This window comes from Bufo gargarizans, chromosome 3 (assembly GCF_014858855.1).
Source record: "Bufo gargarizans isolate SCDJY-AF-19 chromosome 3, ASM1485885v1, whole genome shotgun sequence".
Classification (NCBI taxonomy): Eukaryota; Metazoa; Chordata; class Amphibia; order Anura; family Bufonidae; genus Bufo; species Bufo gargarizans.
In genome coordinates, this window is record NC_058082.1 from 44,916,390 (window position 1) to 44,935,204 (window position 18,815).

Sequence of the window (18,815 nt, forward strand, 5' to 3'; positions counted from 1 at the left end):
CAAACCTTGTGTAGTCTGACCCTGTCGCCATAGGTTTGGTAGGTTAGCAAGAAGTGAAGGACAGACAGAAGGGAGTAGGACTACAGGATCAGACTACACAGGGTTTGTTTGTAGTCTGTTACCATGGAGACGCTATACAGCTTTAGCAACAAGACTGTATGAGATTTTTCATGACAACCCTATGGCGTGTTGCTTTATTTCAGATTTTAGAAGCATTTGGACAATACAATTTTAATAACTGGGGGACGTAGACTTTGCACTTAGCAAAGGTGAAATAAGCCGAAACTCCACAACAATAGGGGCACATGGGTAGTCCATAATTAGTGCCACACAAGGCCCCTGCAGGTGGCGATTGTCACACAATACACAAAATGATAGCGAGAGTCCGGTTGTTCGCTAACTGTCCAGCAGAGGTCATCCTTGCATCATTTATGATCAGCACAATGGCTGCAGTTGGTACTTACACGGACAGGCCAGCAGGTTTACCAGTGGGGGGGTACGTAGCTGTAAGCTGGGGTCCCTTGGGCTCTGTAGGTTGGCACAGAGACGGGGTGTGCTCCTATGGCGGTGTGCTGAGGTGTGGTCAGCAATGTACCTGATGGAAGAAAATCAATACAGATAATAGCGGTTATCCGGACATGGTCTGCAGCACAATTCTACATTGTTGTGGCTCTAGGGAGTCAATAAAGTTATTTGAAACCATAAATGAAGCCTGCAGCATGCTGGGAGTTGTAGTTTTTTGGGAACATCTGGATGGGTATTCTATGTAGCTTACCTGCTGACATGGCCATGGTAGTCCCAGCGACCATTCCCATAGTGACTCCATTGCTTCGCGGTGCAGCTACAGGGGCGGGGTAGATTGCAGAAGGAATGCTGTTTGGCTGGACCACAGTGGTGTGGTGGATGACGTGGGGTTGTGCCGCATACACAGGCTGGGTGTAGTACGCACCCTGGGGAACACGGAAATTACATGCATCAGAGATACGCGAACACATACAGAACCGTTTGAACCAGACTGCAGGCGTCAAAGAGGAAGCAGGGTGTCAGCAGAGGGCACCAGGCTTTCCCAGTCTTCTGAATGGTGTGGCAATTGACTGGGAGCTAGACAGTCTACACTTCAGACTGATACACTGTAGCAAAACTTCTGGACAGGAGACAAACATTCATCTGTACAGCTCATGGAGCAATGGATACAACTGTAACAAACCCTCAGCTGTATGCGCAGTTTAAGGCTACAGGACAGAAGTGACCCCACCCCCAGCACACGATCCTCTGCAGGCTACACACACACACACACACACACACACACACACACACACACAGAGTCGCAGCATAGTCACCGTGTGCTGTGCTTCTAATAGACTGTAGGTGGCGCTCAATCCCTCACCATAGAGTACGCCTATAGAATGGAGCCACATATCTATAGGATTAGCTCAGATCTGTCTATTACATATCCAACATCTCTCTCCCCATCCCCCTCTCTCGCACAGATACGAGATAGTTAGATGGATAAGACAGATATGACAAATAGATAATTTCCTGAGCCCCTTGCATGTAAAGCTGTGGTGGTCTTACCTGGGCATATAAATTCTGCTGAGGGTAGGCACTTCTGATGGGGTACATTGCTGTCTGGTAGGGGTTTGGAGATGGAGAGTATGGTGGTGGGGCACTATTACTCTGGGCAGGTGGGACTTTGTATGGGGTTCCGGCGGTGTACCCTAAAAAAGGAGAAAAGAGAAAGTTAACAAAACAGCAGATTTTATTTTCCATTGTAAATAGACTCTAAATTTTGTGCAGATGCAATCTCTAAATATAGAACCCCGGTATAGACATGAGCAGTGTTTCCCAACCAGTGTGCCTCCAGCTATTGCAAAACTACAACTCCCAGCATGCCCGCACAGCCAAACGCTGTCCAGGCATGCTGGGAGTTGTAGTTGTGCAACAGCTGGAGGCACACTGGTTGGGAAACACTGGACATGAGAAAACTGTTCGCCTGCAGCCACCACTAGAGGGAGCTCACTGGAGACAGACAGAATTATACAGCCACCACTAGGGGGAGCTCACTGGAGACAGACAGAATTATACAGCCACCACAAGGGGGAGCTCACTGGAGACAGAATTATACAGCCACCACTAGGGGGAGCTCACTGGAGACAGAATTATACAGCCACCACAAGGGGGAGCTCACTGGAGACAGACAGAATTATACAGCCACCACAAGGGGGAGCTCACTGGAGACAGAATAATACAGCCACCACTAGGGGGAGCTCACTGGAGACAGAATTATACAGCCACCACTAGGGGGAGCTCACTGGAGACAGAATTATACAGCCACCACAAGGGGGAGCTCACTGGAGACAGACAGAATTATACAGCCACCACTAGGGGGAGCTCACTGGAGACAGAATTATACAGCCACCACAAGGGGGAGCTCACTGGAGACAGAATTATACAGCCACCACAAGGGGGAGCTCACTGGAGACAGACAGAATTATACAGCCACCACCAGGGGGAGCTCACTGGAGACAGAATTATACAGCCACCACCAGGGGGAGCTCACTAGAGACAGAATAATACAGCCACCACTAGGGGGAGCTCACTGGAGACAGAATTATACAGCCACCACTAGGGGGAGCTCACTGGAGACAGAATAATACAGCCACCACTAGGGGGAGCTCACTGGAGACAGAATTATACAGCCACCACTAGGGGGAGCTCACTGGAGACAGAATTATACAGCCACCACTAGGGGGAGCTCACTGGAGACAGACAGAATTATACAGCCACCACAAGGGGGAGCTCACTGGAGACAGAATTATACAGCCACCACTAAAAGGAGCTCACGGGAGACAGAATAATACAGCCACCACTAGGGGGAGCTCACTGGAGACAGAATTATACAGCCACCACTAGGGGGAGCTCACTGGAGACAGAATTATACAGCCACCACTAGGGGGAGCTCACTGGAGACAGAATTATACAGCCACCACTAAAAGGAGCTCACGGGAGACAGAATAATACAGCCACCACTAGGGGGAGCTCACTGGAGACAGAATTATACAGCCACCACTAGGGGGAGCTCACTGGAGACAGAATTATACAGCCACCACTAGGGGGAGCTCACTGGAGACAGAATTATACAGCCACCACTAGGGGGAGCTCACTGGAGACAATAATAAAGCCACCACTAGGGGGAGCTCACGGGAGACAGAATTATACAGCCACCACTAGGGGGCCCACGGGAGACAGAATTATACAGCCACTACTAGGGGGGCCCACGGGAGACAGAATTATACAGCCACCACTAGGGGTGGCCCACGGGAGACAGAATTATACAGCCACCACTAGGGGGCGCCCACTGGAGACAGAATTATACAGCCACCACTAGGGGGAGCTCACTGGAGACAATAATAAAGCCACCACTAGGGGGAGCTCACTGGAGACAGAATTATACAGCCACCGCTATGGAGGGGAGGGGGGGGGGGGGGCTGGAGACAGAATTATACAGCCACCACTAAGAAGGGGGGGGGGGGGCGGGGCGCCTGGAGACAGAATTATAAAGCCACCACTAGGGGGAGCTCACTGGAGACAGAATTATACAGCCACCACGAGGGGGGCCCACGGGAGACAGAATTATACAGCCACCACTAGAAGGAGCTCACGGGAGAGAATTATACAGCCACCACTAGGGAGGGGAGGGGGGGGGGGGGGCTGGAGACAAAATTATACAGCCACCACAAGGGGGGAGCTCACTGGAGACAGAATTATACAGCCACCACCAGGGGGAGCTCACTGGAGACAGAATTATACAGCCACCACTAGGGGGAGCTCACTAGAGACAGAATTATACAGCCACCACTAGGGGGAGCTCACTAGAGACAGAATTATACAGCCACCACTAGGGGGAGCTCACTGGAGAAAGAATTATACAGCCACCACTAGGGGGAGCTCACTAGAGACAGAATTATACAGCCACCACTAGGGGGAGCTCACTGGAGACAAAATTATACAGCCACCACTAGGGGGAGCTCACTAGAGACAGAATTATACAGCCACCACTAGGGGGAGCTCACTGGAGAAAGAATTATACAGCCACCACTAGGGGGAGCTCACTGGAGACAGAATTATACAGCCACCACTAGGGGGAGCTCACTGGAGACAGAATTATACAGCCACCACAAGGGGGAGCTCACTGGAGAAAGAATTATACAGCCACCACTAGGGGGGCCCCACTGGAGACAGAATTATACAGCCACCACTAGGGGGAGCTCACTGGAGACAGAATTATACAGCCACCACAAGGGGGAGCTCACTGGAGAAAGAATTATACAGCCACCACAAGGGGGAGCTCACTGGAGAAAGAATTATACAGCCACCACTAGGGGGGCCCCACTAGAGACAGAATTATACAGCCACCACTAGGGGGAGCTCACTGGAGACAGAATTATACAGCCACCACCAGGGGGAGCTCACTGGAGACAGAATTATACAGCCACCACAAGGGGGAGCTCACGGGAGAGAATTATACAGCCACCACAAGGGGGAGCTCACTGGAGACAGAATTATACAGCCACCACCAGGGGGAGCTCACTGGAGACAGAATTATACAGCCACCACCAGGGGGAGCTCACTGGAGACAGAATTATACAGCCACCACCAGGGGGAGCTCACTGGAGACATTGCTTTCATCGAGCACAATAACTATACAAATCCATATGCAGTGAGAAGAGTGGTGGGAGTCAGTATTACCTCCATATACAGTCTTATCTAGAAGACGGCGCTCATATGTAGCTGTTGGCTGAACACTACCACTTGCTAATGGCTGCTTTATCACCCCTTCCATACTGTCATGGGCTCACTGGACGCATAACTTTCACACTTGCGTTCGGAGCGGATCCGTCTGGTGTCTGCAGATAGATCCGCTCCTATAATGCAGACGATCAGATCCGTTCAGAACGGATCCGTCTGCACTATCTTTCAGAAAAAATTCTAAGTCTGAAAGTTAGTCAGACGGATCCGTCCAGACTTTGCATTGAAAGTCAATGGGGGACGGATCCGTTTGAAATTGCACCATATTGTGTCAACTTTAAACGGATCCGTCCCCATTGACTTACATTGTAAGTCTGGACGGATCCGTTTGGCTCCGCACGGCCAGGCGGTCACCCGAACGATGCAAGCTGCGTTCGGGTGTCTGCCAGCGGAGCGGAGGACAAACTGTGCCAGACTGATGCATTCTGAGCGGATCCGCATCCACTCAGAATGCATTGGGGCTGTACGGATCCGTTCGGGGCCGCTTGTCAGAGCCTTCAAACGGAACTCACAAGTGGAGCCCCGAACGCTAGTGTGAAAGTAACATGTTGAGCTAGCGATACACACGCTGTAACGACCAGGCACACCTAAGTCACTCCCTCTCTCCTACTGTTATGCATGATTGTGTCAGTCTATACTGCAATTCTGGCATTCTATTCACAGAGCAGGATGCCCAGACAAGGTGGTGCTGCGTATAATAGTTATGGTTGTTGGCAGAAACCCAGAGAGCTCCGTCGTCAGCACTTCTCTATGTAATGATGTGGAAAACAAGACAAAAAAAAAAAAAGAAATGAAAGAAAGTCTTGTATTTACTGAATGCGGCAGAAGAAGCTTGATAAGTCCTGTTCTCGGTCCCAGAATCGACAGGAAGGTGGAACGTGCCCTCGTTGGCACAGGACGAAGAAGGAGTCTGCGGCCACGCTTGTTTCATCAGGAGGGTCGCTTATAACCAAAATACAAAAAAAAAAACGGTTTTGACATCGGGCACACACAATGGGCGGAGCGTTACCGCCAATAAGCAAAGCATGAGCAGAGCGGGCGGCCAGAAAAACAGGGCGAGGGGCTGCCAACCGGGCGGCCAGGCACACGGGGCGAGGGTCAAGGGGCTGCGATCCGGGCGGCCAGGCACACGGGGCGAGAGGAAAGGGGCTGCGATCCGGGCGGCCAGGCACACGGGGCAAGGGGCTGCGATCCGGGCGGCCAGGCACACGGGGCAAGGGGCTGCGATCCGGGCGGCCAGGCACACGGGGCAAGGGGCTGCGATCCGGGCGGCCAGGCACACTGGGCAAGGGGCTGCGATCCGGGCGGCCAGGCACACGGGGCAAGGGGCTGCGATCCGGGCGGCCAGGCACACGGGGCAAGGGGCTGCGATCCGGGCGGCCAGGCACACGGGGCAAGGGGCTGCGATCCGGGCGGCCAGGCACACGGGGCAAGGGGCTGCGATCCGGGCGGCCAGGCACACGGGGCAAGGGGCTGCGATCCGGGCGGCCAGGCACACGGGGCAAGGGGCTGCGATCCGGGCGGCCAGGCACACTGGGCAAGGGGCTGCGATCCGGGCGGCCAGGCACACGGGGCAAGGGGCTGCGATCCGGGCGGCCAGGCACACGGGGCAAGGGGCTGCGATCCGGGCGGCCAGGCACACGGGGCAAGGGGCTGCGATCCGGGCGGCCAGGCACACGGGGCAAGGGGCTGCGATCCGGGCGGCCAGGCACACGGGGCAAGGAGCAGAAAACTGGGCACCTGCTCAAACACCCGCCATCCAACTTAGTGGGTTTTGGATGAGCGCAGATCATGACTGCCAGGGAGCTCGCTGCCATCCAGAATTGGCATCACTCGGGCAATGACAGCTTGGTGAGGGCTCACATTGCCGCTGCTGGCAGATACACACAGACTGTCATTTCTGAATGACAGACAAAAGGATTCCTAAAAAAGTGCAATTCAAGCGCGGCTTCATCAGTGTGGCCCCCGAGCGTCAATCACACGCGGTCACCAGACGCCGCTTCGCTTTATCTTATAGACGCTCTGAACAGCACGATGTAAAAAACAAACAAAAAACCTCAAGGCGGAAAGTAAACAGTTCTTATATATGTTCTACGATTGTGTTACAGTATGGTTTCTACACCGTAGCAGCCATAGGATGCTTTTTTCCATATCAGCAATACAGGTGTCAGATACGCTCCAACCCACTGGAGGGAAGACAGGTTAAAAATGGAATTGGCCCTGCACCTGCGCGCCCGGCCCTGCCCCTGCGCGCCCCGTGCCTGGCCCTGCCCCTGCGCGCCCCGTGCCTGGCCCTGCCCCTGCGCGCCCCGTGCCTGGCCCTGCCCCTGCGCGCCCCGTGCCTGGCCCTAAACTATGGTAAGAGGGTTGTTTCCATGAAATTCTGTAATCGCAAGTGACGGTGCGGGCTAAGGAGCCATCACTCGTGAAGGGCAGCTGTAGTACGCCTCAATACAACCCTGGTCATTTAACCTCTTAGATGCTGTACACCATGCTGACCACTTAGTCAAAGCTCCGTCTCCCCCCGTTAGACCCCTCTGTGATGCTACTGCAGTGTGCCCATTGCTTGCTATGGCAGTTGGGGGGTTGGGGACAGGTCTGCCATCAGACTACACCCAGTAGAGTCTAGCAGGATGCCCGCCAGCATTCCGGTGACCAGTATAATACGCGGTCACCCAGTAGCGCTGCAGTGTATTTGAGGAATCCTACATTCTGCATATGTCCAGTGGTTTTGTTCTAGATCCGACAGGAACTAATAAAGGAAGCGGGAAACGAGCGACTTCCTATTGGCTCGGCCTTTATGACATGTGATGACCGATACCGTAGAGGGGGAGGGGATAAAGCACAATGGCTCATGGTGATCTCCACATCCATAAAGTATTACATCAGCCCACGGGTCATCATATCAACCCCCTTTGTGTTTTCAAGTCATTATAATTTTCAAGATCTCTGCTTGCAATCCGTGAACTGAACAACTTTAATTTACACCCAGAGCCTGAACATCATTCCTGATCATACCCAATTACTGCTGCTTGATGTGTTCCCAAAACCGGATCCAAGTATAACAAACCCCCAGCTGTGAGAAGTATTACGACAAGACAAAAATTCAGGCCCAAGATAAAAAGAAACATATTCCCATGTCAGATAACCAGCAGAATAGTGAGTGCAGCTCTGGAGTATAATACAGGATGTAGCTCAGGATCAGTACAGGATAAGTAATGTAATGTATGTACACAGTGACTGCACCAGCAGAATAGTGAGTGCAGCTCTGGAGTATAATACAGGATGTAGCTCAGGATCAGTACAGGATAAGTAATGTATGTATGTACACAGTGACTGCACCAGCAGAATAGTGAGTGCAGCTCTGGAGTATAATACAGGATCAGTACAGGATAAGTAATGGATGATGACATAATAGTGAGCCCACACAAGGTATTACACGAGGAATTATAACACTGGAGAAAACCCCATGGATAAAAGAATGAAGCCGTCAGTGCGGTATGGGTTTCTGTGGAGGGTTTTTAGAAGGAGGCATAAGGACGTAACCAGTGACATACAATCCTGCGGCAGGCAGGGAGCCGGTTCTATTTTCCGCTTCATGTGACTGTCCCACTTAAAATGCTGAGATGTGGAGCGGCTGCAGCCCGACAGCGTCACGCGGTTTATTGTGGTTTGCAGATTAGCTAACAATGCCTGGATGTCAGCATCTTGCTGTAGCTGAACGGCATGGGGGGAGGGGAGCCCTGACTGCACCTCCGTACAGATGCCGCATAACGGCAAGGCTGCCTTTTAATTCTAAAAAGTGCCCTCATGTGGAAATGGTTTTCATAAAATATTTAATTTCAGAATGTAAAGTTCTGGCACACATGACTTATCTGCAGCGCGGTGACGCGGGCGAGCACACAGAAGTCTAATTATAGTCTCAGAGAGAGAACATGCGGCTGTGTCCTCGTGTGTGAGCGTCACTTAAAGGGCAACCCCCACCCAGCATCTAAATACACTATGGCTATATATGTAACTGGGAAAGCTGGGGACAACCTGGACTTATCCTGTACTGATCCTCAGTTACATCCTGTATTATACTCCAGAGCTGCACTCACTATTCTGCTGGTGCAGTCACTGTGTACATACATTACTTATGCTGTACTGATCCTGAGTTACATCCTGTATTATACTCCAGAGCTGCACTCACTATTCTGCTGATGCAGTCCCTGTGTACATACATTACTTATCCTGTACTGATCCTGAGTTACATCCTGTATTATACTCCAGAGCTGCACTCACTGTGTACACACATTACATTACTTATCCTGTACTGATCCTGAGTTACATCCTGTATTATCCTCCAGAGCTGCACTGACTATTCTGCTGGTGCAGTCACTGTGTACATACATTACTTATCCTGTACTGATCCTGAGTTACATCCTGTATTATACTCCAGAGCTGCACTCACTATTCTGCTGGTGAAGTCACTGTGTACACACATTACATTACTTATCCTGTACTGATCCTGAGTTACATCCTGTATTATACCCCAGAGCTGCACTCACTATTCTGCTGATGCAGTCCCTGTGTACATACATTACTTATCCTGTACTGATCCTGAGTTACATCCTGTATTATACTCCAGAGCTGCACTCACTGTGTACACACATTACATTACTTATCCTGTACTGATCCTGAGTTACATCCTGTATTATCCTCCAGAGCTGCACTGACTATTCTGCTGGTGCAGTCACTGTGTACATACATTACTTATCCTGTACTGATCCTGAGTTACATCCTGTATTATACTCCAGAGCTGCACTCACTATTCTGCTGGTGAAGTCACTGTGTACACACATTACATTACTTATCCTGTACTGATCCTGAGTTACATCCTGTATTATACTCCAGAGCTGCACTCACTATTCTGCTGGTGCAGTCACTGTGTACATACATTACTTATCCTGTACTGATCGTGAGTTACATCCTGTATTATACTCCAGAGCTGCACTCACTATTCTGCTGGTGCAGTCACTGTGCACATACATTACTTATCCTGTACTGATCCTGAGTTACATCCTGTATTATCCTCCAGAGCTGCACTCACTATTCTGCTGGTGCAGTCACTGTGTACATTACATGACTTATCCTGTACTGATCCTGAGTTTTACAGCAAGACACGGAGGCTCGTATTGCTATCTCATCCTTTACTGTCCACCAATAGCAGCAAAGAATACATTTTACAAAATTAATCAAGAACAAGTAACCATAGTAACCATAGTCCCTCCCCTGACAGCCCCTATAACAGGCCGCTCCTCTCCTTGCTGCTGCCACCAGATCAGTGCACCTGTATGATACCTCTTGAGGTGTCTATTATTCTCAGTGTGCATTATGGTTTGTTTTTCCTTATTGCAGTTTGCTCCCACTCTGTAGCCTCCGCTACCCCTGCTGCCGGTCCCACCCGCCCCTCTTATCTGCAGATTTTAGCAGTCCCTTATCTCTCTGCGCTGTCCGCTTTCCCTTCCTCCATCTTTCCCGGTCGACCGCGGGATCTCGTGAGATCTCGGCACCCATCTTGCTCCTCTCATTCGGCCTTTACTCTGGCCGCACGCGAGATTTTGGCGGCCATTTTGCGCGCATGTTCTTGCACGGTTGCCCCGGGATCTCGCGGAATTTCGTCGGCCTCTTAGGGCCGCCCTCTCGCGAGATCTCGGCGGCCATTTTCCCTCGGCTTGCTTTTCGTCCGGTTAGCTCCGTCTCATCCTGCTGCGCCGTCCAGGGTGATTAACCCTGTATAAGTATACCTCCTGCCCCTCTATTTTGTTCTCTTGGCCCTCTATTAGTCCTCTTGGCCCTCTATTAGTCCTCCTGCCCCTCTATTAGTCCTCCTGCCCCTCTATTAGTCCTCCTGCCCCTCTATTAGTCCTCCTGCCCCTCTATTAGTCCTCCTGCCCCTCTATTTGTCCTCTTGCCCCTCTATTAGTCCTCCTGCCCCTCTATTAGTCCTCCTGCCCCTCTATTAGTCCTCCTGCCCCTCTATTAGTCCTCCTGCCCCTCATTTTTTTTTTTGGTCCTGTACTGTGTTCCCCCCTGGGCTATCAGTCATAGTTATGCCTCGCTCTGACCCCCTTCCCAACGCAAATAGCCCCCCCTCATCCCCTGAGGGAACCCTGCACACCGGGAGTGATGATCAGGCGCTGGCGCTCCAGCGCTCTGTCTCTAGTGCCATCATGGCAGCCATGGGCTCTATGTCTACCATCTTATCCCAGAGCATTTCTCAGGCCTTGTCTGCTCACCCTCCTAGAGGGAATTTACAAACCGCCCCTATTAATGCTCCGCAGCCTACCAATTTAGATCCTCCTGTATTACAGAGGACAATGACTGATGTGCATACGGCCACCCCTGAAAACGTGCAGAGTTCACGTAAGAGAGCCATACTGTGCCAGGCAGAACGGGCGCGTATATGGAAATGCAACATGACAGCGAGTCTGGCTCCGAAAAGGGTTCAGACGAGGAGGCTTTCACGGATGCACATCATGATTCGGAGGAGGAAACCCCTTATCAATATTCGGCCCCAGCCTGCCCCACTCCTTCCACTTCGCTGGTCAAAGACGGTGCTTCCTCCTCCGTCAATAATGTAGCCACCCCCCTGGTAGACCTAGCGGGTCAGCCTATGTTTGATCCAGATGCCCTCCATCACCAAAGATCGGCGGAGTGGCTCCCGGCCGATCACGTGGGTAAATACCTAGAGCACTGGGTGCGTCGCCCCCTCAGTAAGGAGGCACGTAGTAAGCTGAGGGAGGAATGCCCCAGACCTTTAGTCCCCAATAGAGTGTGCGAGACTCCTGTCGTTCACCCCAAAGTCACGCAGTTCCTCTCCAAGTCCGGCTGGAACCCCTATAAAAAGGGTTGGATTCCGCTCTACGCAGTTGCCAGGACAAACTGCTTGCCAGAGCAGAAGGCTCTCAGGTAGATCCGGAAGAACTTAGGGGCTGGGTCCAGAGAGCGATTTGCATCGCAGGTAGTACCAACACCTCCGTTGCGATTGAACGGAGTAAAACCATTTTGTTTAAAATGGACCCTGAACTGGCCAACCTGGCCCTAACTGAGGCAGGCAAAGACGCCCAAGGCCTCTTATTCGGAGACTCGTTCATTAAGGATCTGAGTCGTTTTGTGGGGGTATTTACGGCCCTCGATAAGGCCCAGTCCTCTATGAGGGAAGTTTTTCAGGGAAGGGTCTCCACTAGGGCCGGCAGTAGCAGGGGCCGCCTGTCCGGCCGATCCAGTTTCCACGCCCGTAGCGTGGGCAGAGGCTCCTTCAACCAAAGACCTCCCTTCCAAGAGCAGAGGAACCCAACACCCTTCTTCCCGGCCAGAGGTGGCCAGTGGCGCTCCAGGTCGTTCAGAGGAACTCCCAACTCCAGGAGACCTTATGGTAAGTCCTTCCCCAGACTGGGTTTTTTCGGAACATTACATCGGGGGCAGACTCTGTCATTTTTTCCATTCCTGGTCAGCCATCACATCAGACCCCTGGGTCTTGGCCACGGTCAAAGGGTTCCGCATCGAGCTAGTAGACTCCCCAGACCTAGTTCCCCCTCCACCGCCTCTTCTATTGTCACAGTGCACTCTTAGACAGGGAACTTATGTCTCTTGTCTTTTGCAAATGGCATCTTTTGCAAATGAGCGATCGAGAGGGCTCCCCTTTCCCCCGAGGGTGTCCTCAGCAATATTTTCCTAGTGCAGAAGAAAGGTGGTCAGATGCGCCCGGTCATAAATCTTCGGGCTCTGAATACAGTGGTTCGTTATTCAAGATGGAGGGGATTCACCTACTCCAGGATCATCATCTTCCTGGGGACTGGATGGTGAAACTGGACCTCAAGGACGCTTACTTGATGGTTCCAGTTTCCGCACCATCCAAGGACCTCTTGCGCTTCCGTTGGAGAGGAGAGGTCTGGCGTTTCACCTGCCTACCCTTCGGCCCGTCATCAGCTCCTTGGTGATTCATAAAGCTGATGCGTCCCGCCATGTCATGGCTACGCAGTCGGGGAGTGCGGCTGATTGTATATCTGGACGTCGACATCCTCCTTATGCATCAGTCCCGAACGACCCTACTAGAACACCTTCATTGGACTTCGGATCTCCTCTCACGCCTCGGATTCCTCCTCAATCTGGAGAAATCATGCCTGACCCCGTTACAACAGATAGAGTTTTTGTGATTCACCGTGGACTCGATTGCAGAGTCACTCAGCCTCCTGACAACGAAGTTACACTCTATACGCAAAGAACTTCGACATGCTCTGTCACCTCCCCCTCTATTCAAGCCGTTTTCCCGGCACCATTGCATTACTGTGCACTTCAGCGTCTGAAGATAGCACACCTTCGTTCCGGTGCTGCGTTTGCAGATACGGTGGGCCTGGATTCGGAAGCCCGAGAGGAACTCCACTGGTGGAACAACAATCTGGAGGCGTGGAACGGCAGAGCAATTTTCGGTTTCCAGCCCGAATTCACAGTGGAGTCGGATGCAAGCCTCCAGGGCTGGGAGGGCTCACTGCGACGGGATCTCTAGCGGCGGCCGTTGGTCAGAAGTCGAGACACTTCTCCACATCAATGCCTTGGAGCTTCTGGCCGCCTCCTTTGCCATTCGGAGTTTCACCAATGGGATTGCCCACACATGCATCAGACTTCGTATGGACAATGTCTCAGCCGTACGTTACGTCAACCTTCTGGGCGGAACCCACTCTGCGACTCTAGCACGTTTGGCGAAAGAATTTTGGTTTTACTGCCTATCCAAGGATATCATGGTCCAGGCGGAGTACATTCTCCACAACAGTCGGGCAGATTGGAGTTCTCGATACTTCTTGGACGGCAGCAATTGGAAGCTGGCTCCGATGGTCTTCTCCGCAATATCACTAGTTTGGGGTCCTCTCGTCACAGACCTGTTCGCCTCGCGACTCACTCAGCTCCCTCGCTTCTTCAGCTGGCGCCCGGATCCGGTAGTATTGGAACTTTTCTGCAGGACTGGTCCGATTCACTTCTCTATGCGTTTCCACCTTTCGCTATGATCCCGAGGATGCTACTTCAGACACGTCGCCAGTCGGCCGATCTGGTAGTGGTGGTCCCATTCTGGGGGGCTCAGGCCTGGTTCCCAGCTCTTCTGGAACTCATCGTAGACGTGCCTTTTCTTCTGCCAAGTGGAGCTTCTCCGCGACCCTCAGGGGCAACACCACCAGCTCCTACTGGACGGATACGTTCAGTTGCTAGCCTGCCGGATCTCAGGACGCCCAGAGAGGTCGAGGGCATTTTGGACGCAACTAGACGCCTCCTGGACAATGCATGGGCTCCCAGCACCAGAAAATCTTATAGGGCAGCCTGGAGAACTTGGACTAGCTGGTGCCTGGAATGGGACCTGGATCCCGTTTCGGCACCTGTGAGACACCTTTTACAGTTCCTCACTTCCTTAGTCTTATCAGACTAGTAACCTCTTTAGATCTGCCATTTTTCCACGCATCAGGGTTTTGAGGGCACCCCTGCTGGGCAGCATCCTTCGGTTTGTCGTTTATTGCGTGGGTCTCTCGTTTTACTACTATGTTCCTTCCGTATTGTCTTGCTTTTCTTCATGGCCCAATAATCCGGACCTATCTTTGCGGCAGTTATCGGCCAAGTTAGTGACTCTCTTTTGCCTTATTTCGTGCAAACTGGTCTCTGACGTCCGGGCTCTTGATCATGATGCCAGATCCTTTACTCCTGAAGGCATCACCGTCAACATTTCCAGACGCACTACGACCAACATCAGATCGGTATCGTATCCCAGTTTCCTGTCTGCGCCGGCTCTTTGTCCGGTTGCCTGTTTACGGTAGTACGAATCGCGGACGAGGGTTCATCGGTCTCCTACGGTTCCTCAACTTTTTCTTTCCATTCGCCATCCTTTCGGCCCAGTCTCCAGACTGAGTGGGTTACGTCCCTGGCAGGAGTGGATACTTCCATTTTCACCGCGCATTCGGCGAGAGATTTGTCTGCGACCTCTTTGGCGATTTCTGGGGCTCGTTTTGAGGACATCTTCACGCCTAGCTGATTGGTCTAGAGTGACGACATTCAGGGAATTTTATTTTCGTCCTCCCCCTCATGTTTTTTCAGCCATGATTGAACAGCTTTAAACTTGCAATAGGAGCCTCTGTGTCTTGATGTAAAACTGCATGATTTTCCTAGTCTATGATGTAAAGTCATGGTTTTATTAAAGACACGGAGGCAAGTATTGCCCACCCTTTTTTCCCTCCCTTGTTTATTATGATGTAAGTTTATATTTGTATTATTTATTGATATTATTTATTCTTCATGCATCTAGATGATTTTGATTGGCCAGCGAGTTTGGTGTCTACGCTCTATTTATTTCCCTATATTCTCTGTTTTCTCCTTTCAGGTTGAAGTTCCTACCGACTGCGACTTATTACATCTTTGATTCGCCTTTCCACAAGTTGGCCCCATCGTGCAGTTTTGCTGGTGCGGAGGCGATTTTTCCTCCAGTGTACGGTTCCAGTTCAGGGTTCGGTTCCTGGTTCCTGTTTGTAATTCTGGCCTTGGTGTCAGAGTCTCAAAGAAAGAGGAAGGTCCAGAGGAGGAGCTGCCTATTATAGGGGGCTGTCAGGGGAGGGACCTGGTTACTATGGTTACTTGTTCTTGATTCATTTTGTAAAATGTATTCTTTGCTGCTATTGGTGTAAAGAAAGGGATAGCAATACTCGTCTCCGTGTCTTTAATAAAACCGTGACTTTACGTCATAGACTAGGAAAATCATGCAGTTACATACTGTATTATACTCCAGAGCTGCACTCACTATTCTGCTGGTGCAGTCACTGTGTACATACATTACTTATCCTGTACGGATCCTGAGTTACATCCTGTATTATACTCCAGAGCTGCACTCACTATTCTGCTGGTGCAGTCACTCTGTACATACATTACATTACTTATCCTGTACTGATCCTGCGTTACATCCTGTATTATACTCCAGAGCTGCACTCACTATTCTGCAGGTGGAGTCACTATGTACATTAGGGGTGCACAACCTGCGGCCCCCAGAGGCAGCTTTGTGGCCCTTCCCCTGCTGAGCAGAAACATAGCCGATTCTGAGATCAGCTGTGTTTCTGCCCAGAGCACCACACGGCGAGGGACAACAGCTCCTGCTCCCGAACTGTAGCAGGAGCAGAAAGGGTCCCCGGCTGTACACAGTGACTCCACCAGCAGAATAGTGAGTGCAGCTCTGGGGTATAATACAGGATGTAACTGAGGATCAGTACAGGATAAGTAATGTATGTACAGAGTGACCGCACCAGCAGAATAGTGAGTGCAGCTCTGGAGTATAATACAGGATGTAACACAGGATAAGTAATGTAATGTATGTACACAGTGACTGCACCAGCAGAATAGTGAGTGCAGCTCTGGGGTACAATACAGGATGTAACTCAGATCAGTACAGGATAAGTAATGTAATGTATGCACACAGTGACTGCACCAGCAGAATAGTGAGTGCAGCTCTGGAGTATAATACAGGATGTAACTCAGATCAGTACAGGATAAGTAATGTAATGTATGTACACAGTGACCACCAGCAGAATAGTGAGTGCAGCTCTGGAGTATAATACAGGATGTAACTCAGATCAGTACAGGATAAGTCTTTCCCAACAGATTCTATTACATATCACAGCTTGATATCCTTTGCTCCAGCTGCTCCTCACCCCCCACCGCTCCCTCCTCAGATGCTGCAGGTGAATTGTAAAGTTCTAACAGCCTTTCCCTCTCCTCTCAGACAAGAAGGATTATACATGGAGGATGCTCGTGTCTCCCCCGGCAGCACACCGTGTACAGCGGATGGCGGTCTTACCTGGGGCATAGCCTGGGCTGCTGGTGGCATACATGTTGGGATTATAGGTAGGGGCAGCTGTGGGGTATCCTGCAGGGTAACCTGGAGGCAAAGACAAAAGTAGGTGAGAAGTGTGATCATAAAAAGGAGGTACGAAGAATTTGTAAAGGGTTATATCTACTAACGCTAAAAATACAGCTTTATTAAAATATCAGGCCGGCAGCAGCGACGGCGGATAAGGTATCGGTCACGGCGACCCCGATCTGTATCTGCAGCGTTATATCCACTTACTGTCTGGACTGATAGCGGCTTCAAATACAAAGCAACGAGCAGTGGTGACAATGAGCCACGTAGTGCTGGGGGGGCTCAGCTCTTACCCGAAGCTTAGTCTGCGGACACTTAAAGGTCCTTTAGTTCTCGTCCTCCCCAGAGGCAGTCCATATATACCCCCAACGGGGCCCTCATCACCAGCACAGAGGTCCCCAATTCCCAGCATTATTAGCAGTCTCTCCTCGCGTCCAGCTCCTGGGAGAGCGAGCGGCTGCACTTCTCCGATTGTCCTCGTGTACCGGGGAGGAATGATGGCCGCCTGGGGCCCTGCGAGGCTTCGAGGAGATTTTCATTACACTCGGGCTGCATTTCTGAGGTCTCGCAGGTCAGTGGTGAAAATCAATAAAACTATAAAGAGGATCCAGAGCCGAGAGTCGCTCCACTTAATGCAGAGCTACGTGCGCGGAAACAACTCTGCTTTACAAGATAAAACACGGAGTGGTGGAGGCCGAGGTCATTGTTTTACTGTCCCTGACATACTCTGTGCTGCTGGGCTGCTAAGATCCACCTGCAGTGTCCCACTTAACACTACCTGGCAGCACCTCTCCTCAACAACATTACCACGAGTGGTCAAGTCACTGCCCTGCACAAAATCGGCACACTGAAACACTCTGTGCTGCACCGATCAGATACTGATCATCAGATCCAAGGGATAGGTCATCAGTTAAAAATCTCGTAAAACCCTTTTAATTATACTGAGAAGCTATAGCTCATGGACGCCCAACCTGCAGCCCTCCAGCTGTTGCAAAACTACAACTCCCAGCAGGCCTGGACAGCCTACAGCTATTAGGGCATGCTGGGAGTTGTAGTTTTGAAACAGCTGGAGGGCCGCAGGTTGAGCATCCCTGCTATAAGATGAATGCATAACGTGGATGTTCGATCCACAGTTTCACCTTCTTGTGGGGGAGAGGTGTCAGACTCCTAGAACAGTGCACTCCTATCCTGAAATACTTTGTGCTGCTGTGCAGCTTCTGTCTCTGGCTTCCTAAAGAGATCAGGACCTGCCTCTCCTGAAACACTCTGCCCTGCCGGGGACTCTTCTCTGCTCACCCCACTGAATTATTTCCGAGCCCTCACCCACTTCCCCCCGCTTTTTATACAGATACGGGCCGGTGATGGCGCACGCGGTTTCGTGCGCACTACCCTGCCTTATAAAAGATGCCAACGGCTGTGAAAAAGGATCATGAAACTCAAAACGCGTTGCTTTTCTGAGAGTGCCCCCTTCGTGTATTACGCTCTTGGATCTGTTCCAGACGGCAACGTTTTATCTGGCGCTGGTTCGCCGGTGATTTGTGGGAGATGGTGAGTTTGTGCTCCTGCGGAGACACGCCATCAATATCCTGACCCCAGACAACCCCTTTAGGCCCTAATCACACGATTGTATTTGTGCTCGCTTTTTTTTGCGGATCAGAGGCGGACCTATTTATTTCAACAGGGTTGCAAAAAAGCGGACAGCACGCCGGATACTGCCCACATCCGTATGTCCGTTAAATAAAAATAAAAAAATATTACATGTCCTATTCTTGTCTGTTTGGAGGACAAGAATAAGCATTGTTACAATGGGTCCCCATAATAAAAAAATATAAAAATATAAAAAAACACGGCTGAAACAATCCAGGGGGGCTCATTAGTCCCCCATCAGGATGTCCGGAGTGCGGGAGGAAACCGGAGAACCCGGAGGAAACTCACGCAAACACGGGGAGAACATAAACTCCATGCAGATGTTGTCCTTGGTCGGATTCGAACCCAGGACCCCAGCGCTAACCACTGAGCTTGTGACAAGAACTCACTGCATCATAGCGATTTATAATGCAGCGAGGGTCGTCCGCATTCG

At 51.1% G+C, this 18,815-nt stretch overlaps 1 protein-coding gene across 2 annotated transcripts in view; it reads right to left on the minus strand.

Annotated features, from left to right (window-relative positions):
• The window catches only part of FAM168A (family with sequence similarity 168 member A), a 70,225-nt gene that overhangs the window by 2,853 nt on the left and 48,557 nt on the right, over positions 1-18,815 (minus strand). Inside the window, exons 4-8 of one of the 2 annotated variants that reach the window (XM_044288194.1) lie at positions 16,673-16,753; positions 5,623-5,751; positions 1,576-1,718; positions 776-950; positions 465-595 (exon numbers count right to left, since the gene is read on the minus strand). In XM_044288194.1, coding sequence (XP_044144129.1) covers positions 483-595; positions 776-950; positions 1,576-1,718; positions 5,623-5,751; positions 16,673-16,753 — 641 coding nt within the window. In that variant the 3' untranslated portion in view covers positions 465-482. The remainder of the gene's footprint in view (positions 1-464; positions 596-775; positions 951-1,575; positions 1,719-5,622; positions 5,752-16,672; positions 16,754-18,815) is intronic. The other variant, XM_044288195.1, reaches the window with a different exon arrangement.